At 41.8% G+C, this 23,274-nt stretch overlaps 1 protein-coding gene across 5 annotated transcripts in view; it reads left to right on the forward strand.

The window, feature by feature from the left end:
* Positions 1 to 23,274, forward strand: part of CLASP2 (cytoplasmic linker associated protein 2) — a 340,309-nt gene that overhangs the window by 194,662 nt on the left and 122,373 nt on the right. For all 5 annotated transcript variants that reach the window (XM_081933452.1, XM_081933454.1, XM_081933453.1 and 2 more), the window contains 6 exons: positions 6,417 to 6,487; positions 12,753 to 12,812; positions 17,308 to 17,385; positions 17,822 to 17,989; positions 18,652 to 18,707; positions 18,833 to 19,003. In XM_081933452.1, coding sequence (XP_081789578.1) covers positions 6,417 to 6,487; positions 12,753 to 12,812; positions 17,308 to 17,385; positions 17,822 to 17,989; positions 18,652 to 18,707; positions 18,833 to 19,003 — 604 coding nt within the window. The remainder of the gene's footprint in view (positions 1 to 6,416; positions 6,488 to 12,752; positions 12,813 to 17,307; positions 17,386 to 17,821; positions 17,990 to 18,651; positions 18,708 to 18,832; positions 19,004 to 23,274) is intronic.

Genomic DNA, 23,274 nt, shown 5'->3' on the forward strand with positions numbered 1-23,274 from the left:
CACCCCGAATCTAACAATGCCTTAAGTCTCCCTGTTACCAGAATTAACAGTTCTATGGGGGTTGTAAAGGGTTCGACAACCCCACTCACCAAAGGGTCTTTGTAGTCGCTCTCTGACTATCTTGGTTCCTCCACCAGAGGGGTCGGAGTTCCTTGAACCGTAATTGATTTTGGTGGGAACTCAACGTCTGCATGGGTCTTCAGTGTGCTATCTTTAGAACGCGGTGCTTCTCTTCCTTTTGGGTGGACATTCTCAACACAGCACTCATTTGCATGGTGACCTTTCTTCCCACAATGGAAGCAGGTGGCTGACCAGATCCTTCTAGAGCCATGGTGACAACCCTGACTTTGATGCCTTCTGTAGGGATATCCCTCCCATACTCCTACATGTAGGTCAGTACGTGTGCGAGGAAAAATCCCAGTTGCTGAAGATTCATGTCAGGCACAGGGCTGTAATTTTCCTTGACTATTTCTTCAGCGTAGCACTGCTTCCACTGCCACGTCGCTGACATTTGCTTGATGATGAAGGGTTTTTCGGTGTGCGGATGCTAGAGCAATGGTTCCTTTGCAAAAAATATTTTTAGTATTTTGAATGCCTTTTTGCAGTTTAGATCCCGCTGCAGGGGGTTCCCGGATGGGGCTTTGCCCCGGGGCTTTCCGTCTTGAGGAAGTCTGTTGTAGGTTTGGTAATCTTTACAAAGGAAGGGATGATTTGCCTGTAAAAGTTTCTGAATCCTAGGAAATGTTGTAGTTGTCTGCAGGTACAAGGGGGTTGCCAGCCTAGGACAGCTTGTACTTTGACTCTAATCCCCAGTTTCAGGATCGTGGCTAGGTTAATCAGGCATCTAGTGCAGCCTGAGTCTATTAGAGCTTGAATAGTGCCCTGGGTCCCTGTCTTTGGGGCTGTGAGGCATATAGGAGAACAAAGGGCTGATTGGTTCATTCGCCATTGGATCATCTTCATGGATCATCATCTCCCATCCCTCCACATCTGTAGCATTTCAACAGGCTTTGTGGGAAGGTTGATATTAGGGCTGGCTGTGTTGCTGCGATCTCTTGTCGGCCATATAGTCTCTGCTCTGGTTGGTCTCTCTCATTGGTATCCAATTCTTCCGCATGTCATTTGTGCACAATCCACAGTCAACTTTTATGGCATTCGGAACCACTCAGAGATTCGGTTTGGAATGTCCTGGTAGGTACTTACCTGGCAATTTGCTTGTCCAGGCTCATTCTGAAAAAGTGAACCAATAGTCATCCTGGCAAAGAGTCCCCATGACTCTTCTAAATTTATAGATGTGTTCCTTAATTGGTCGCCCCCTTTGCTTTAGGTTTCGAAGCTCATCCTCCATTTACGGATCCTCTACCACCTCCTAAAATCTGGCTTCTAGCTCTTGAAGCTCTTCGTCGATGTCTTGCAGTTGGTGGGCTCTCCTCTTATGGAGGGCTGCTAGCCATTCCTTTGCTTCTCTGTCTATCCTCCTGGCAATGGTATCCACCATGGCTCTGTGGAATGGGTAGAGGTGGCCATAACATTCTAGGTGGACTAGCAGAGTCAAGGAAAGAGCCAGAGTATCTGAGTTCCCATTTAATTTTCCCCTGAATCGTCATGGTTTGTTGAAGGCAGCACTGCACACTACTTCTGCTGTCCGCCAGCAGTTTCACCAGCATAAGGTAGGCTCAGCCTTTCATCCTTCTAAGGTCGGTAAAATGAGGACCCAGATTGTTGGAGGCAACATGCTGACTCTGTAAACCACTTAGGGATGGTTGTAAAGCACTTGGAAATGGTATATAAGTCAAAAGTGCTATTGCTATTGCTCATTCCTCACAACTTCATGCCAGCTTCCAACAACTAGACACAGTGGGAAGGCTAGGAGGAAGCTGCAAGGCCAGGTACCTTGCAAGCAAGCAGGTAGGTAAGGGAGAACCTTCTGCCAGATGGGAGACAGAGCAAGGGAGTGCACAGATGGACAGGAAGATTCAGTATAAGTGCATTGGGGCTTAGGATGGCTGCTGCTGGTCGGCAAAAGTGTGCAAATGGTGCAGCATGAGTTGGAGAAGGTGCATGGGGGATGTATGAGAGCCATAAGTTGGGAGGCTGCCCAGTAGTGTGCAAGATGCATGATGTAGGTTGGGGATAGAATGCAAGAGATCAAGTAGTTCACAGAGAGTCCTCAAAGGTTTGCAAAAGGTACCACGTGAGTTGGAGACAGTGCAAGGAAATACACAAGTGGCTGGTGCAACCACTAAGAAGTTTAGAGAGGTGTGCAGGTGAGGTAGATTTATCCCAGTGACTTGCAACTTTCTCTGCCAGCTTCCCCATTGAATTTCTAGAAGAACCAGTTTGGAAGGTTGTAAGTGGTGATTATATACCATATTTTTTGGAGTATAAGACACCTTTTTTCCTCAAAAAAGAGGCTGAAAATCTGGATGCGTCTTATACACTGAATACAGCATTTTTTGCCTCCCAAAACTCCTCCCCTTCACTAAAATACCCTTATGGAGCCTTTCAGAGAGCTCCTGGGGCTGGGGAGGGCAGAAATGAGCAAAAAACGGGCTGCGTTTTGACACCTCCCCAGCCCCCAGCAGCACTTTATAATCCTCCACAAGGCTATGCATGCAATTTTTTTGACAAAAAGTGGGCCCGTTTTTGTGAAAAACAGGCTGTTTTTTGCTCGTGTTTGTGGCCCCTCATCTCCCCCGGAGCACTCTGCAAGCTCCCCACAAGGCTAGTCATGCCTTTAAAAAAAACGGGCCCGTTTTCATGAAAAACAGACCGTTTTTGGGAGATTTGCAGAGGGCAAAAACTTTTTTTTTCCTTTTGGAAAGCTCTTTAACTAATTGATGAGAATTACATTGATCAAGTGCTGTGCCAGCAGAAAGAAAGTCTTAGGTGCTGCAGATTGTCAGTGATTTCATTCTCCAGCACATGGCTAAATACACCTGGAAACATCTACCTACCTACTCTCTCTCCATACCTACTTACTGTATTTCTCTCTCTCTCTCCCCCTCTATCTATCTACGTACCTACCTACTCTCTCTCTCTCCCTACCTATCTAATGTATTTCTCTCTATCCCTCTACCTACCTACCTACACACTCTCTCTCTCACACCTACCTACTGTATTTCTCTCTCTATTTCTCTTTCTCTCTCCCTTTACCTCCCTCCCTAAGTACTCTCTCTCTCTCTCTCCCTACCTACTCACTGTATTTCTCTCTCTTTCTCTTCCTCTCTCTTCCTCTATCTATCTACCTACCTACTTTTTAAAAAAATTTGCCCCTTCAAAACCTTATACTCTGGTGCGTCTTATAGTCTGAAAAATATGGTAATCACAGGAGATTTGTCCATCAGGTGTAAATGAGAAGAGGTTTCCAAGCCCAGATCACAATTGCATCCCATGACTGAGGGATGACAGGAGAGAACACCAGGGACTATGTTAACAACCACATAGTCAGTACTGTTTTAATATGAAACAGTTGCTGCTACAAATGATTGTAGGTTCAGGATTACCTGTGATTTAGAATAAGTGTGATAAGTGTATTTCACAGGTACATTAAATGTGGAATTCATTGTCACCAGCTATAATTAGAATCTTAGGCTAGTAATTAGGATTAATACTGATATTTAGACTTAGACTGGTACTTAGATTTGAAATGTACAATCTTCTTCATGAGTAGTTTCCTTCTGAGAAACTATTGACTATAAAAGCTGAAGAGCAGTTTGCTAACATAAAATAGGTGATAGGCATGCATACCACATGATGGAAAGGTTATGGATTTCATATTCTATAGCTGGATTGCAGAGTTAGGCTGAACAGTGTTGATAGCCTTATAAATCTAGTGGTATACTCTAATTGGAACAAAAATGTATATTGATTAAAATTAAAGATACCATTTGTTTAAGCTTCAGCATTTGTTGAATCCATTAATCAGCTGACAGAAATAGCAGTGATAAAGATCTAGAAATGTACTGATTTATACTTGATCATTTGTATTGTGTATTGTACTTTTATTTGCTTATTTTAAAAGCTCTGTGCTGTGTGCTGAAAAGCAATTGTGATGTTGTTCCTCCAGAAGCATTTAGCATCATCTTGAGTAGTATAAAGTGGTTAGGAAGGGCTAGAATATTTTCAGCTTTATTAATAACATAGTTGTACCACTCAGTATAGTTTATATATCTTTATGTATCATATATGTTTTACTTTATATGAAACTAATTAAAAGAGAAAAATATTACCTAAATATTAAAAGCAGTTCTGCTAGTTCTGAAAACTATGAAATTGGGGTTGAGATGTTACAAATGTTGCATTTGAAAAACATTTGCTAATTACATCAAGCAATAAATATAAACCATATAGAATTTTTGATTCTTAATGTTCTGCAATATTTCAGTCAGAATGTCCTCTATTTACAGTGGGGCAAAAAAGTATTTAGTCAGCCACCAATTGTGCAAGTTCTCCCACTTAAAAAGATGAGAGAGGCCTGTAATTGGCATCATAGGTAGACCTCAACTATGAGAGACAAAATGTAAACAAAAAACCCCAAACAATCACATTGGCTGATTTGGAAAGAATTTATTTGCAAATTATGGTGGAAAATAAGTATTTGGTCAATATCAAAAGTTCATCTCAATACTTTATTATATATCCTTTATTGGCAATGACAGAGGTCAAACGTTTCCTGTAAGTCTTCACAAGGTTGGCACACACTGTTGCTGGTATGTTGGCCCATTCCTCCATGCAGATCTCCTCTAGAGCAGTGATGTTTTGGGGTTGTCGCTGGGCAACACGGACTTTCAACTCCCTCCAAAGGTTTTCTATGGGGTTGAGATCTGGAGACTGGCTAGGCCACTCCAGGACCTTGAAATGCTTCTTACGAAGCCACTCCTTCGTTGCCCGGGCGGTATGTTTGGGATCATTGTCATGTTGTAAGACCCAGCTACGTTTCATCTTCAATGCCCTTGCTGATGGAAGGAGGTTTGCACTCAAAATCTCACGATACATGGCCCCATTCATTCTGTCCTGTACACGGATCAGTCGTCCTCGTCCCTTTGCAGAGAAACAGCCCCAAAGTATGATGTTGCCACCCCCATGCTTCACAGTAGGTATGGTGTTCTTTGGATGCAACTCAGCATTCTCTCTCTTCCAAACACGAAGAGTTGTATTTCTACCAAACAGTTCTATTTTGGTTTCATCTGACCATATGACATTCTTCCAATCCTCTTCTGGATCATCCAAATGCTCTCTAGCAAACTTTAGACGGGCCCGGACATGTACTGGCTTAAGCAAGGGGACACGTCTGACACTGCAGGATCTGAGTCCCTGGCGGCGTAGTGTGTTACTGATGGTAGCCTTTGTTACGTTGGTCCCAGCTCTCTGCAGGTCATTCACTAGGTCCCCCCCTGTGGTCCTGGGATTTTTGTTCACCGTTCTTGTGATCATTTTGACCCCACGGGGTGAGATCTTGCGTGGAGCCCCAGATCAAGGGAGATTATCAGTGGTCTTGTATGTCTTCCATTTTCTAATTATTGCTCCCACAGTTGATTTGTTCACACCAAGCTGCTTGCCTATTGCAGATTCAGTCTTCCCAGCCTGGTGCAGGTCTACAATTTTGTTTCTGGTGTCCTTCGACAGCTCTTTGGTCGTCACCATAGTGGAGTTTGGAGTGTGACTGTTTGAGGTTGTGGACAGGTGTCTTTTATACTGATAACAAGTTCAAACAGGTGCCATTGATACAGGTAATGAGTGCAGGACAGAGGAGCCTCTTAAAGAAGAAGGTACAGGTCTGTGAGAGCCAGAAATCTTGCTTGTTTGTAGGTGACCAAATACTTATTTTCCACCATAATTTGCAAATAAATTCTTTCCAAATCAGCCAATGTGTTTGCTTGAGTTTTTTGTTTACATTTTGTCTCTCATAGTTGAGGTCTACCTATGATACCAATTACAGGCCTCTCTCATCTTTTTAAGTGAGAGAACTTGCACAATTGGTGGCTGACTAAATACTTTTTTGCCCCACTGTATATACATTGAATGTGGTACAAATGTAATAGAATAACATTTTATATATGACTATATAATTTAAATACCATCATCTGAAACTTAACTGGTTTATTAATTTATTTTACTTGGATTAAAATTGGACATGCTCATTTGAAGTCCTTCTTTGAGAGAAGATTGTATAAACTTTTAAAGATAAACATTTAAAGAGCTGTTTTTAATATCTGAATTAAAACAGATTGAAATGTATCTATCCAAGCCTTAAAACCTGTAAAAACCACATTCTAACTAAATTGCAAATGAAGTATGTTTGTGAGACACTCAGAAATGGCTATATTGTACAGAGATTAATTGATTAACATTATTTCTGTTGAATCCATTCATAAATTTCAGGTGTATATATATATATATATATTTCTTTTCAGCATACACATGTGCCAAGACTCATACCTTTAATAACCAGCAACTGTACCTCAAAATCTGTGGCAGTAAGGAGGTGAGGCTTTTGAATTTTAACCTTTGAATATTACATTAAGCTATATTAGAAAATATGAATATTTCTAATAACAATTTTAAACTGTGTAGCAGTATAACATGAAATATATCAGTATCAAAGCTATAATCTGATAAGCACTTACTTATGGTTAAGTCTCACAATGTCAGCATGAGAAAACATGGATAAGAATGCCCTATAAATCTTAAAACACTAAAAATTATAAGTCTAGCCAAAAAACTGATGACCTTGCATGTTGCTTGTATATACAGTTTGCTTTCAAAATGGGCATTGGTTCTTACCTGATAAGCCCTTTCTCCGAATGGTAGAGACATTATCCAGGCATGGGATATGACTCCGTCAGGATCCAATAGGACTGGGTCTACAAGTATTAAAAACACACCCACGAGGCTCTTCCCCAGAAATAGATGAAGGAGTGACTTGTAGACCGCTGTGTAAGCAATCTGAAATGATATGTACTATCTCTCCTTAAGAAACACAGTAGAAAGGAAAGGTACCCATTAGAAAGGAAATTAAGATAGTAAGTCCCTGAAATGGGGTGGGGCTGGATGATGTCTCCACCATTCGGGGGAAAAGGGCGTATCAAGTAAGAACCAATGCCCATTCTCCCAGTAGGTGGCGACATCATCCAGGCATGGGACATACCAAAGCCCAATAGTCCCATCGGGAGGGAAATAAATAGATAAGAGACTTAAGTGGCCACCACTCACTGCAGCATGCGCCATCCGAAGGAAGCATCAGCTGAGGCGTATCTATCCAGCTTGCAGTGACTGATGAATGGAGTAATTGAAGCCCATGTAGCCGCTCAGCAAATGTCCTCCAGCGGAGCCTGAGTAGACCAGACCGCAGCAGTGGCTGTGCTGCGTGTGGAGTGCGCCGTGATATGTGGTGGAACCGGCAGAGAGAGAGAGCGGAATACGCCCAGGAAGTGGTTGCCCTTACCCAGCGACCAATGTCCAAAGATGAGGCCTTGGATCCCTTCTTACTTCTAGGTTGGAACTTGATGAAAAGGGCCTCAGTGCACCGGAAAGAAGCAGTTCGCTTAATATAAACGCATAAGGCGCGATGCACATCAAGGTAATGCCACTTATGTTCCAGCTCGTGTGATGGCCGAGGGCAGAAATCCGGGAGCATGAGTTCCTGGGATCTGTGGAATACAGAATTTACCTTGGGCACAAAGGTCGGATCAAGCTGAAAGACTACCCTGTCCGGGTGAAAGGTGCATAGGTCTTGCATGGTGGATAAGGCTGCCAACTCAGAAACGCGTCTCGCCTATGTAATGGCTACAAGAAAAACCACTTTTAATGTTAAGACATGCATGGACACATAATGCAAAGGCTCAAATGGAGACTGGGTCAGGGACTCGAGGATTTTAGAAACATCCCAGGTAGGGAATCTGTGAATCGTCGGTGGCCCCTCAAGAAAAGCCGAATCAGAGGTTCATGAGAGAGAGGCTGAGCCGCAGTCAGTGAGAGGACTGATGAAAGGGCTATGACCTGGCGGCGGAGAGTGTTCGGAGAAAGTCCCAGGTCCAGTCCCTGTTGCAGGAATTGGAGAATTTGGGGAACAGATGCCTTGAGAGGAATAACGTCCTTTGATTGACACCAGAGAGAGAATTGAATCCAAGTGGCGTCATAAATGCGGTTAGTGGAAGGACGCCTGGAAGATTGAATGGTTCGGATTACCTCCGCTGAGAGGTTCGCAGTTCTTAGAGCTTCCCGCTCAATCTCCAAGCGGTGAGGCGTAGCTACGGAAGGTCTGGATGTTAGCATGCCCCTTGCAGGAGTAGTGATGGGAATTGCGGCAATTGCCATGGAGGGGCCACTGAGAGATTCATGAGGTCGGCAAAGCAGGGTCTGTGGAGCCACCGAGGAGCGATTAAGATTAGTTCTGCCCTTTCCACCATCATCTTTCGGATTACCCTCTAAGGAGTGGGGTGGGTGGAAAGGCATACAGAAGGCCCAGAGGCCAGTCGGACCTTAAGGCATCCACTCCCTCTACCCCCGGGGATGCGAAGCAGGTGAGGTACCTTGGCAACTGAGCGTTGTCCTGACAGGCAAAGAGGTCGAGGACCCGGAGGCCGAACCTGACCGTCAGCTGCTGGAATACGTGGTGATGTAAGCTCCACTCTGCCGGATCTATGTGAGTGCGGCTGAGTATGTCTGCCTGTACATTGTGGATCCCCGTTATGTGTTTGGACCGGAGCGACAACAGGTGGGCTTCCGCCCAGGACATTAGTTGGCAAGACAGAGTCATCAGACGCCGGGATTTTGTGTCCCCCCCTCCCGGTTTATGTGTACTTTGGTGGTGGTATTGTCCGTAAGGACGAGCACATGCTCATTGGTCACGAGAGATTCGAACCAGAGCAGGGCAAGGAACACGGCCTTGAGCTCCAACCAGTTGATACTGTTCTTCTGGTCGGAGCGAGACCAGAGCCCTTGGGCTGTATGAGATAGAATGTGAGCTCCTCAACCCTGTAGACTTGTGTCTGTCGTTAGCGTGATGTATGGGGGTTCGCAAAACAGGGAGCCCAGTGTCACTGCGGGGGAGAGCCACCAGTGAAGAGATCACCTTACCTCCGAGGTCAGGAGAATTCTGTGAGAGGAGCAACTGCAGTTTGCCTCTTGGTATGGGAGAAGGAGCCATTGAAGCTGGCGCCTGTGGAATCTGGCCCACGGCACGATGTGGAATGCGGACACCATCTTGCCCAGGAGTTTAAATAGTTGGATGAGGGGAACCACCTGCTGGTCGCAGATGGATGAGACCAGGGCACGAATGCTCACCTGTCTCTCTGGAGACAAAAATACCTGTTCCAAAGAAGTGTCTATCACTGCCCCGAGTTGCGTGAGATGGGTTTTGGGCTGCAGATGACTTTTCTTCCAGTTGACCAGAAAGCCATGATCTCCTAAGGTCTGGAGGGTGATCTGGACGTCCCGGAGAGCGAAGAGCTGGATAGTAACAAAATATCATCAAGATAACAGAGAATTCTAACCAGCATAGATTTGAGATGGGCCACCAGAGCGGCTAAAATCTTAGTAAAGACCCTCGGGGCCAATGATAAGCCAAATGGAAAAGCTCAGTATTGGAAGTGATTCCCATTATAAGAAAACCGGAGGAATTTTCTGTGATCTGGAAGAATGGGGATATGGAGATATGTCTCTGTAAGATCAATAGAGGACCAAATACTCTCCAGAATGGACAACAGAGAATGCATTTTAAACCTCCTATAAACTATAAATTTGTTTAGAAATTTGAGGTCGAGAATAGCTCTCCAACCCCCCGAAGACTTAGGCACTATAAAGAGACTGGAATAAAAACCCCACCCTTGTTGGTGAAGGGGAGCCTCCTCGATGCCTGAATTTGGAGGAGGTGTCTGATAGCTAATTCAACCAAATGCCTTTTGGAAATGTCCCTGGAGACGGGACAAGGTACGAAAGTCTGCGGGGGGCTGGAAAGAAATTCCAGAGCCAGGCCAAAACGGATGGTACGCCTGATCCAAGAGTTCTGGTGATGTCATCCCAGCGATCTGCGAAGCCAGACAGGCAGCCCCCAATTGGGAGGTCATCCAGACCTTCACTTCTGCTTTCGGTTTGATCCCCCTTGAAGGGTTTTCTGTAGGAGAATCTCTGGGAGTTCCGGTTGGACCTGTCCTGGAACTGCTGGCCTTGTCTCGAGGGAGCCTGGCGCTGAGGACGGGGGTAGGCAAATCCCCCATCTGTCCCGCGAAAGGATGACCTGCGGAAGAATGGAGAAGGTTTAGGATCAGACTTGCAGTTTAAGGCAGGAAGTACCTTGTGCTTGTCTTTGGACTCCACCAAGAGCGGCTCCAGAGGAGGACCGAAGAGCAGTCCAGGTGAGAAGGGTGCGGGCGCCAAACACCACTTTGCTCTGGCCTCCGTCTGCCACTGCTTCAGCCAAAGAAGACGTCTTGTGGTGATGGAAGAAGCCATGGACCTGGAAGAGAAACGTGCTGCCTCCAAAGAAGCATCAGCTGCATACTCCATTGCTGCTTTAAGTTTGTTCATGTCCTGGTGGGCATGGGAGTCCCCAGGAGGGATCCTATCCTGCATTTGCTTCAGCTATCGAAGGGCAGCCCTATTGAAAAAGGAAGCAGAAGAGGCGGCCTTGACCACCCAAGCGGCTGACTGGTGACCCTTTACCAGCGACTGCTCGAAGCGTTTATCCTTAGGGCGGAGGGCGTCCTCAGGAGCATTGGTGGCCGTGTTATGAGATGACAAGGACACCACTGGAAGATGGAAGGAACCTCCAAAAGTTTAGAAAGCTCTGGGCTGACATTATACAACTGTTTGTCCAGAGTAGAGGGGAGGGGCCCTGACCCCGGGGAACCCCACTGGTTTAAAATTACCTCTAGAAACAGTTTCGGGGATGGAACAACGTCCTTTTCGATTGGAGGACGTGAGAATAGGGGATCAGTGGTGTCAGATTTGTCCTCCTCCTCCGAGGTGGATGGTTTGGAAGCCAGAATACCAGAGACCTTCATGGCTTTAAATAAGAGAGAATGAAACATTGCAGGTTTAAACAGGCCCAACAATACCGAACGGGCAGGAGTCAAGTCCTCATCCTCTGACAGGTCAGAATTGTGAGTGGCCTGTTCCTCAGTATCCACAGCAGAAGGCTGAGAGGTGCCTGCAGAAGAAACGCCTTGAGCTTGGGTAGAATGCCCCCTCTTGGACTTGTTAGAGGAGGCACTATGAGGAATGGCAGAAGCAGGGACCCGGTGTTGTAGGCCTGCAGCAATGCCCCGTTCAATGGCCGCTGCTATGATGTCAGCCATATCATCGGGGTTGATGGTGACAGCTCTTGGAGCAGGTGAACCCACATCAATGTCTGGGGTAACGCTGCCATCCCTTTCAGAATCAGATTCCCCCTGGAAACCAATCCCACCCTCTGGATTCAAAGGAGAAGCCGGGGGGGGAAGCATCCCCATCGGTATCAGTGGGGAGGTCCTCCATGGGGTTAAAATTTGAAGGAACAGGAGCTCTAGGAGCTGGATTAGGAATAGAGCAATGATTGGTCTTGGCAGTGACCTTTTGAGGAACAGGATCACAGGCTTGTCAGGAGTTGCAATGGGAATAGAGACCTTTTGAAGCTCCTGAGGGGGGCAGGCCTAGAGGCCTTAGCTGGCTTTGGAGCAGAATGTTTAGAAGGGGGGCTCTTTTTGAAATTTGAAGCCAGAGATCGCGTTGCGGCGGCAAGGGAAGCGGCTGCTGGCTGGGTGTTCCCCGTGACCGGCGCTGCGAAGGGAGGCCTCCTGAGCGGCACGGCTGGAGCGCTGGACTCTCTGTGGCACGGCTTAGTGAATGGCACTTCAAAGGCAGTTTTCCTTGGGCGGCGCAGCACCAGCGATCGGCACGATAAGGCCGGAGGACGAGCCTCGTAGGCTAGCCGAAAGGGCTCTGAGCTGCTGAGGCAGCAAAGCCTGAGGTGAACAAGCCTCATAAAGGCTGTTGTGTTTGAATCAGCTCAGAGGAGCCTGATAGAAATTAATTTGAGGGGGGAAAGCCAAATTGGAGAGAAGTTTTAGTAGAGAAATAGGAATTTTAGCAAGGAGAGATAGGGAGACACAGCTAATTAAAGGATCGTCTGAGTCTATTTCTGGGGAAGAGCCTCGTGGGCGTGTCTTTAATACTTGTAGACCCAGTCCTATTGGATCCTGACGGAGCCATATCCCATGCCTGGATGATGTCTCCACCTACTGTGAGAATGTTACATTTTTAGGCAAGAATTGTCGACCCCTCCCCCCATAATCTGACATGAAGTACATTTTAAGGAAAACTAATAGGCATAAATTTCAAAAATTAATAAATGGAAATCAATATTAAGAATGACTTTTGCCATAAAATATAGTTACATCTAGGAGGGATATTTTTCTGAATTTGGATATAGGACTGACAAGTTAGTTATCAAGTTACAACAGTAGTTGGGACCAGAATTTCCATTGCTAAGTGATGCGGTTCTAAAGCACAATGTCACATGATGCATTTTTTAATGATTACATGTTGAATTGTATGGATCATCCAGATCTACTTCAAAGAAATGTATAACGATTCAACCATTGTTAACACAAGGGATAAAGCATCATGCCTCCTCCTAAATTCAGTATAATTGTTTGTTTGTCAAATTTCTGGACTTCTAATAATTAAAGACTTTTAATATGTTAAAATCTTTACCTTATGTAACTAATTCAAATAAATTTAGAATTGACTTCAAACCTTATATTTTCTAGGCGCTCTTTTGAATTTCTAGACCTATTGTTACAAGAATGGCAAACCCATTCTTTGGAAAGGTATGATTTCTGCCTCTTTTTTAGTTCAGAAAATTGTTCTTTATTTTCTCCTGTATTTTTAAAATACAAAAATATTTCTTTGTTTCAGAAAAGCTATGAATCTTTTCTAAAAACATAATGTGATCTGGACTTGAGAGGCTGTCTATGCGTGCGTGTCTGTGTGTGTGTGAGAGAGAGAAAGAGAGAGAGAGAGAGAGGGAGAGAGAGAGAATTGTTCATATTGTTGAAGTATTTGAAAAAGTTTAATGAAAGAGTATTTGCAAAAGCAGTATATCAGCTTTCTCTGTAAATGTTCGATCGAGATTCTCAGTCCAGGTCATGGTTGTCCCAAAGGTGTTTTTTAAGAGGCAACTGGACTTTCTGCAGTTTTTTTCAAGCTTGTCCACCCCAAGGATAAAACACCCAGTCACAAACTGAGCAATGTGGTACATGCAGTACAATACAGTTAGTCATGTGCAGATCTGTACATTGGCAAAGAAAAACAACTACGTCATATACTTCACACATGCACAACATAGGAGAACAAACCCATCAGGACAAGGTTCAGCAGTCCATTTGCATTTAAAAGACAAAGACCACTCTTTTGAAGACAGCAAAGTCCAGATTTTGGATAGAGAAGCCCACTGGTTTGAAAGAGGGGTCAAAGAGGCCATCTATGTCAAAATTGAACAGACCTCTCTCAACAGAGGGGGGGGGGGGATACGACGTCATCTATCTCCAGTCTATAGCACAGTCCTTTCCACAGTTCCAAGAAGGCTCCACACCCATTTGCACTACTTTGATGACCGTGATGACACAGTTAGCCTCAACGACTCTCTAAAAGAATACAACGGATCAGCTGTCTGCAAGAAGTGTAAATCCTTCTATTACCCACCATCCAGGCAGAGCTGATGAAGCTTCTTGGATGAGAAGTGAAAAGTCTTTTTTAAAAAAAGTCCAGTTGCCTCTTGAAATAGCACCTTTGGGACTTTCTCTGTGTAGTTTTAATTAAATAATTAAATATGTCAGGGAAATGTTTTGGAACAGATATTGCCCCAAATATCAATTTTGAGTTCTATTGCTAACAGGAAAAGAAGTAATATTCGATATGTTACTGGAGTGCATTTAGCAGTTTTCTATATAATTTATACTTTTCTGTTAATCTTTACAGCTTTTAGATTAATTTAGTTGCCATCTTTATGCAGGTTCATTGAAGTCTTAAAATGTTTTTGTACTGGTTGTATTTTTTATACCTCCTGTAAAAAGAAAAAAATAGTTTATATATTTTTTGTTGATCAAACAGTCAGATATTTAGACTGGATTTGGCATTTTTGTCACAGAATGTGAGCTTTTGCAATTGACTAAAGATTTTGTTATTGTTGATGGTGTTTGAGTGGTACTCCATATGTTTTGGAATTGCACCCAAGGCATCCATTTCTATTAGTACTAACTTGTTTTCTTTTTCCACAGTCATTCTACTTCTATTTGCGAGTCTTTGTATTTTGTGATATAATGATGTTTCGTTGCACAGTCAGCCAGATGTTTAGAATGAATTAAGATTCCACCTGTTGAGTCCTTCCCAAGGAACTGGGATAGAAAGATGTTGTTTGGTAATGTTAATTTATTATTGTGGTTGTCACACAGTCAGTTTAGATTAGATTTGGCATTTTTATCCACCTATTTAATCCTTCCAAAGGATCTGGAATAGATAAACATTGTTATTTGATGGTGTTAAAAGTGTTGTCATAGGTTGTAAGCTATTCCAAGCAAAGCTGCCATTTGCAATTAACTGATGGTGATTTTGTTAATGCTGATGCTGTTCAAGCAATGCTCCAAAAGTTTTTTTTTAGTTGCTCTATTTCTATTTGCAAGTTTTGTACTTTGTGATTTTCTTCAGTTCTTTCTTTTCTATCTGCTGTCTCCAGGTATTGCTATGTCTACTGTCCAGACTTTTTTTGCCTAGGATATACTTCTTGCTTAAAGGCAAATGGTATTTCTTGTACATCTTCTAATGTACCATTGTTGCTACTTTGTCATGCTGTTGTTTATAGTCAGTCTGTGCAGTCTGCTTACAGCAGCTGACTAGGTGGTCCACTGTTTCTTCAGCTCCTTTGCAGAAGCGGTATTTGCTGTCTGTACTGCCTTCTCAATTCTGACTTTGTACACATTTGCTTTAAGGTTTGGTCTTATGAGGCCTCAATCTTTCTTCAACTTTCCTGCTCTACCTAGTGTCAGGTCTTGTTATTATCTACTTTGCATGCTGTTTTAATGTACTGCCCATGTATTAGCTTCAGTGGATTGTTCACACTTTTCATTATTTCTAATGCGGACTTTTAATGTACTGGCAATGAAATATTTTGCCCTGCCATCTCTCTTTTCTGTTCTTCATTTTATCGTTCTAGTAGGCAGGTTGGCCTCTCTAGAGTACTCGGTAAGCCTGCACTGTATAGTAGTTTCAGGTATCTTCTTCAATGTCCCAGAGATATTCTCCCAATGCCCCCTTTTTTTTCTTCAGCTATCTGGTGTTCTTGCAACATTCCATGCTCACCTATTTTCCTAGGTAAGTAAAGTCGACCAATATTGCTGTGGGCAGGAAGGCCATGATTCATTTTAAGTATTTTTTTTTATCTTCCTATCTAGGACTTTTAGTTCTGTTTCAGTCTAGTCCACCATTCCAGCTGTGTGTCTAACTACTGGGATTGCCCAGATGTAAATTGCACTGATCGTATTTCTGCCATTGAATTTGGATATTAAGTTCTTCTTCACTCACATAATGCATTCACTTTTAATCTTCCAATCTATTTGGTGTACTTGATATTGTTAGCTTGAAGGGTACCTAGGTATTTAGAGAAGCAGTATATAAATCTAAGTGCTGTTGCTATTGCTATTTGTAGTGATAGTTTGCATCCAGATTCTTGAGGTTATTTCTTTAGGGCAACTTGATTCCTTCAGTTTTCACTATTTTTTCTCTTTACCAGTGAGGTGGCACCTTTGTCTAGTCCAGACTCCATTGTAATATCTTGGCTGTATATTTGGAAACGGTTGAGCAGTGATTCTATTTCAGGTTGTGTTTTTCTATAGTTTCAGCTCATCCATATAAAAGGAGATGAGATAGCTTGGAAGATGTTTTTGATATTTAGTAGCCATGGCTTTTCTTGTTCAGTATTATTGACAGAAGAATAAGTGCAGTTGTAAATTATTATTATGATTGACTTCACAGTCAACTAGATATTTAGAACAGATTTGGCATTTTTATACACCTATCAAATTCTTCCCAAGGAATAGGCAGCTGTTGTTTGATAGTGTCATTATCATTTCAAATTTGTTATAGCTGGCCAACTCCAAGGCACTCCTAATTTTAACAGCATCTCTTAATAAATTATGAAATCACATTTGTGATAATGATAGTCTCAGACAAATATAGTGCTAAAATTGCTTTTTGCATTCAAAACATTAGATCTGTTACTGAAATCCTCTCTTCTAAAGAGAAACATATTTATAGAAATTCAATTTTATTTTTGAATTGTAGCAGTTAAGTTCAGTTCTAAGTTTTGTGAGTGATAGGCAAAGAATATTTCCTGGAAGAGAATTCCTACGTTCTATTCCTTCCCTAGCTGACTCAAGATCACATTAATCCTTCATAAATATTCATTGTTTTTCTGGTTAATCTTTGTTTTTCTTTTCCTTTCTAAGATAGCCACCCTCATTAATTAATGATTAATATCTCAATAGGGATTCCATCTAATTCTGATGTTTTACTACTTTCCCTTTTAAAAATTATTTGTCTAATTTCTACTTCAGAGAGTGGAGCAAATACAAGTTTTTATAATCTACTTGAGGTAGTTTAATATACTTTTAAAAAGACTAAATATCTTCATTCAATACATTGTCTTGAATACTATATAAGTCTGAATCAGATTTTAAAAATTGACAATTTATATCCATTAAAGTGTTATGAATTGCATCTCTTTCATCCCTAATAGTTGGGATCATTGCCTTATATTTCTTTTGTTTTAACCAAGATCTTACCGGATCTTTCACCATTCTCCCATTATCTCTATCAGAAACATATTATCATAAATTCTATATGCTATGATATGTTGCAGAATTGCTATCTTGCTAGAATTTCAATCCATAATCCTCATCCCTGTGTAAACCAAGAACTTCTAAATTTCTTTTTCAGATTTCCTGCAGAACTCAGAGTAGACATATCTTGACCCCAAGATTTTATTATAGCTATTCACTACACTTTTCCCAATGTTGCCCAAAAGCAGGGAGATAGTGTACTCTTTTATGTGTGGCCCAAGACATATAATCAAATCAGTTTCATTGTCCATATTAGTCCAAATACTAATTAGAGCCAATTAGCATCTGGATCTGGGTAAAGCTGGTCAGGTGCTATTCTCTTCTCAGAACTTTTTTGCATTCATTATCTAGTTTTTTCAAGAAACAGCAACTCCTCTGATAAAGTTAAGATAAATTAAAAGTAATATTTATTTCTGGTTTTCTCTTACAGGCATGCAGCTGTTCTGGTTGAAACTATCAAGAAGGGCATTCATGATGCTGATGCTGAGGCAAGAGTGGAGGCACGAAAGTAAGATTAATTCAAAGTTTGGTTTAAGTACGGTAATTTGGAAAGTATTGATACTTTTTAGCAGAAAATAATAGCCCACAAATTTAGGAGAGGGGGTTCTGGGGTTTATAAGATATTGTTGATTTTTAATGTTGTATGGCGCCTGGAGTGATTGTGTGCTAGTTGGATGGTCACATAAATTTATTTAATAAACAAAAATAAATAGATTTATGTGACCACCCACTAACATACAATAATTCCAGGGAGCACACATAATAATAGGTTAATAGTTATGGTTCTTTTTCATTCTAGCTATGGTTGGACTCCAAGCTTTGTGACGTTGAGAGTTTTTAAAATGTTAGATTTCATTTTTACTAGTGTTGGAAGATTGTTTCTGTTTCCAGAAATATTTTCCTTTCTCTAATAAAGAAATTTTATTTTATGTGGTTTCTTTTAGGACTTATCTAGGCCTAAGAAATCATTTTCCTGGTGAGGCAGAAGTTCTGTATAATAGTCTTGAACCATCCTATCAAAGAAGTCTCCAGACTTACTTAAAGAATTCTGGTAGTATTGCATCACTTCCACAATCAGACAGGTCATCTTCCAGTTCACAAGAAAGTCTAAAGTAAGTGTCAGTCTAAAGAAAATATTTCTGCCCACAAGGTCTATATACAGTCAGCATCAGATTACGGCCTTTTTCTTGAATTTATTTCCACCTGCTGAATAAGTAGCTATAGTATTGTCTATCTTGCAAGGGATTCTAGACAAGAGGCGCACCCAGAGGTAACAGCTCTAACTTTATTATTTCATTAACAGATTGCCTTAAAAGATTATTGTAAATCTGAAAGTACATTTCTCACCCTTTACCTTTACAACCCAAAAGAAATTAGGAAGAGTCTCTTCTGAATCATTTATCTACAGTCCTTCCGAAGGCTCAGCTGCCTCTTATCTGACTTTTGCCTAGTCTGCAGCTCTTACTCCTGCCTTCCAAGACTATTCCCACATATTATTGCAGATAAAAATGTATTTTAATGTAATATATCCTCACTGCCTTATTTAGATGGTACCTATCTTTCAATGTGCATTCAATATTAGAATTATGTGAAAGTCTATAGCAGGTTTTGTGAAATAGTGACACTGAATTGAGCTGCTCAGGAAAATGTTCCAAGATTTTTCATGCAAAAAAGTTTCCTGATCAGAGTTTTATACAAGTTTAAGAGTATTGAAGAGAACATGAAATGTTAAATAATTTACATTACAAAAACTATTATTTTGCTTTTCTTTCAGTCGTCCCTTTTCTTCAAAATGGTCCACCTCCAGTTCTGCAAGTATGGCTAATAGAGGTAATTTGCTCAATGTACAAGACCAGGCAGAAATTTTAGAAGTAACTTAGGCAAATCTCTTTAGGACTTTTTAAAGTATCACATGAGGTGGGAATCTTGATATGCAGTTTTCTATTTTCTTTCAGTTTCAAGTAGCAGCAAAGCAGCTCCGACCCTAGGAACACTGCAGAGGTCTTGCAGTGACATTGATGTTAATGCTGCCGCTGGGGCAAAGGCACGTCATGCAATCAGTCAGCCATCAGGATCTGGTCGCTTAGCAACTGCTGGTCTACCTCCAGGATCATATGCTTCACTAGGTAGGGAACATGTTCAATATAAATAAACCACTTCTCAGATTTTTTATGTATATTGAAATGATACTTTCCCTTCATTTAATTACATCAGTGAGTTATCTAACTTAGTGAATAGAAACTTTCCCAGCAATGAAGACATTTATTAATTCATAGTAAATAAGTTGCTGAAACTGTTTTTCCAATTTATTCAGTGTTTTCTTGTTAGGTGTCTATGGAGGCTCTCAGTCATCCAGATCATAGTTGTCCCAAAGGTGTTTTTTCAAGAGGCAACTAAACTTTCTGCAGCTTCCTCACCAGCGTCGCTCCTGAGTGAACTCTTCCATCCTTGGCTGTTGCGAAGCACAAACCAACTAGCAAACTGGAAGTCTGTTCCCAAACTTCCAGTTTGCACTTTGGGTCATTTTTCGCCTCCAGAGGCTTCAAATAAGCCTCCGGAGGGCAAAAAATGGCCAAAAACGAAAGCCGAGGTGGACCTGACAGGGCAACGCCTCATGTACCCTGACAAATTGCTCCAAGTGCCACCTGTGCCATGCGTGCCATAAGTTCACTATCACGGGTATAGAGTTTCTCCATCTTTGGTTGCAGAGCACATAGTCAATCTGATTTCTGTGTTGACCACCTGAGGATATCCATGTATAGAGTCGTCTCTTGGGTTGTTGGAAAAGAGTTGTCTCTTGACAAAATTCTATCAGCCTGTGCCCTGCTTCATGTTGTACTCCAAGGCCAAACTTGCCTGTTATTCCAGTTATCTTTTGGCCTCCTACTTTAGCATTCCAATTCCCCATGATAATAAGGACATCATTTTTTGGTGTTGATTCTATAAGGTGTTGTTGGGCTTTTGGTCAATTTTATCCTCTTCAGCATCAGTAGTTGGGGCACAGACTTGGACTACTGTTATGTTGAATGGTTTGCCTTGGATTCGAACTGAGATCATTCTATCATTTTTGGGATTGTATCCCAGCATTGCTTTTCCTTCTCTTTTATTGACTATGAAGGCTACTCCCTCCCTCTTTTCCCCTTTCTCAAATCGTGGTGTGCCTGGTGAGAGAGGGAAGGAGAGGGAGGGTGTGCACCACCTCCGATTAGCTCTCCAAGCTTGGCTTCTCGCCTCTGCGGCCAGTGCTTTGCGCCCGGCTGGTGCGTGGGTCACCGCGGCGCTTGAGCGAAGAAATCCATGCAGTCCAAGCGAGCCAGGGAAAGAGAGAGCACGCCTGTTTGCCCACCCGCCTGCTGGGCCGAGGCTATGATTAGAGTTCATTGGTGAATTAGTCTCTCCAGCAAGCTGGCGCGCTCGGCAACTTGTTGAGAAGTGCCTCTCCCGCAATTTGAGAAGGGGGAAAAAGGGGGACTTTCTCCTCAAGTCCACGGAGGGAGATTTCAGGGAAGCTCCAAATGCCCAGCAGGGTGCTTCAGCCAAGCACTGCTCCTGCGGCAAACAGGGGAAACTCCCCCCCCCCACTAGTCCGATATTTCTCTCTCACACACACCTCCGGGAACCTGCTTCCCTAGCGCACACCCTTTCTATGCCTTTCTCCCATCGAGGAGGACATTCTGTCTCCTAGCTTGGGAGCCATGGTAATGGAGAGAAGGTTAGCACGCGCCCATCTGCACCCACCTCCTCCGCCAGTTCAGGCAGCTGACTCATGTATGAGCCGAGGTTCCGGGGAGCCCCTGAGTGTTGCAGAGGGGGGGGCAGCCTTCGCCCACATGACAAAGCATTCCCGTCACTAAAGGCGAATGGGAGTACCCCCAACAAGCAAAGGACATGCCGGCAAACCACCCACCTGTGCCCAAGTCAGCCTGCCTCTGTCCCTGCATAGGCTATCTGGTCTCTGGCAAGACCGGATTCTTTCCTGTCCTGCTGCATCGTCTCTCTGCACCCAGAGGTGGCTGGGCAACAGTTCCGCCTCCCTCTTCCTCAGCAAGAAAGCCTGATCATCCCACCAGATCCATCCAAGGAAGGAGAGAGAGAGCCGGGCTCAGACGATCTGCTCTCCCCGAGCTAGAAGCAGCAGTTAAGGGCAAAAAAATGGCCGAAAACGAAAGCTGAAGTCAGCTGGCCAGCGCACGCATGCATGCTAGAGCTGACAGGGCAAAGCCACGCATGCCCTGACAAATGGCTCTGCGTGCCACCTGTGGCATGCGTGCCATAGGTACACCATCACGGCTATAGAGTAACCAATGTTTTTACCCACACTATGATTGTTTCTTTACTTGCTCTTTTTCCATTCTAATACTCAGTAGATAGTTATACATTTTTAAAATTAGTTTCTCATCCTTTCCTGTTAGAATCTAGTCCAATTTTGTTGGTTCTTTATAAAAACCATGTTTTAGCATTTTTTTCATATCTTGATTGTATTTGTACCTGTGGCCATCATGCTAAATCTATCCTTTGATTCAATTTCTGTTTGCTTTTCAATTCCCCTTTCTCATTCAGAATATCTTTATATCTATGATTTTTTTCTGTATCAACCACATTTGGATGTATCAGTGCCTCCATCATGGAGAACCAGACTGGTATTTTCAAATAGTGTTTTTCCTTAATTTTTGCCTATACTAAAAACAAAGCATTTCTAATGTAGTGTCCTTGGAAATATTTGTGTATTTTATTTTTCACATATCATAAAAGGCATGCCCCAGTTGTAAATCATGTGCCTCCAAAGTTATCTATTCTTTTACCCCCATAAATGCAGGTGCCTGGTAATATAACTCACAAGCTGGCAACCCAAAGCTTCCTCTATTATTAGTGTCTTGTAACAGTTTCAGACTTATTCTTGCTTTTTTTACCTTGCCAGATAAATTTTGATACTAATTTATTTAATTCCTCAAAGTATTTCTTTTCCAGCTTTATTGGAATTGTTTGGAATAGATACAGTAATCTCAGTAGAATATTATTTTAATGGTAGCTATTCTTCCTATCAGTGGTAGCTTCAGGTTTTTCCACTTTTCCAAGTCAAGTTTAATTTGCTTTATCAATTTAGCATAATTATCTTATTTTATAGTTGTACACCTCTCTGATAAATAAATTCCCAGATATTTTACTTTCTTCACTATCTAAATATCTGTCTTCTCCATTAAATCATTTTTCTGTTTATCTGTGAGGTTTTTTGACTAGAATTTTAGTTTTCTCTTCGTTTACTTTTAATCCTGCAACTTCCCCATTGTCATCTATTTTATTCATCAATTTGGGTCCAGTTTATTGCAGTTCCTCTATCATAAATACCAGATCATTATAGGCAAATGCCTGTAATTTGTATTTTTAAAATCTCCATTCCTTTTATTTCTTGCCGAATATTTCTATTTAGCACTTCCAATGTCAAAATAAACTGTACAGAGGACAATTGACATCCCTGTTTTGTGCCTTTTTTAATGTTAACATTCGCTGTTATGTCCCCATTTATAATCAGTTTTGCAGTCTGTTCAGTATATATTTCCTTAATGATATTAATGATTTTTTCACCATTCCATGTTTTTAATTGTAATATCATAAATTGCCAATTTACATTATCAAATGCTTTCTGCATATCTAAAAAGATCAACACCATTTGTTTTTCAGGATGTGCTTCATAGTATTCCAATGTATTCAAAATTATTTTCATGTTGTTTTTAATTTGTCTCTTAGACAAAAATCGATTTTTGTCTGGATGTATAAATTCGTTCAAAAATCTCTTTAGTCTTTCAGCTATTATTGACACATAAATTTTATAATTCACATTGAGAAGTAAAACTGAACTGTAATTTTTAATCTGCACTAAATCTGCTTTTGTTATAAGAGTAATATTTGCTTTCATCCAGGATTTTGGTATCTCAGCCATCTAGTCCTGGTGTTTTATTGTTCTTTTGTCTTTTAATTGCCTCTGTTAGTTCAAATATTGTTATCTTTTCATTTAACATAGTTCTTACTACTTCAGATACTTTAGGCAGCGTGGCTTCTTCCAACTATTGTTTTATTTTGTCCTCTGATAGTTCCTCTTGATCATGCAGATTTTCATAATAGTTTTGGATTATCTTCTTTTTATTGTCATTTTGGTGCTGAAGTATACTCTTCTCATCTACCAGACTTTGTATCTGTTTCTTTTCATTCTTCTTTTTTAATTTATATGCCAGCCACCTCCTTGGTTTGTTAATGTTTTCAAATACATTTTTGTTTTACACTTTTAATTTTTTGTGCCAATTCTTCTTTTTCAATTAAACTCAATTTATGTTTTATTATTTCCATTTGGTTTTCAAGATTCTTGTGTGTATTTGTCGGTGGGTTGCAAATCCCATTCCAA

The sequence above is a fragment of the Natrix helvetica genome (genome assembly GCF_964273705.1).
Source record: "Natrix helvetica genome assembly, chromosome: Z".
Lineage (NCBI taxonomy): Eukaryota > Metazoa > Chordata > Lepidosauria > Squamata > Natricidae > Natrix > Natrix helvetica.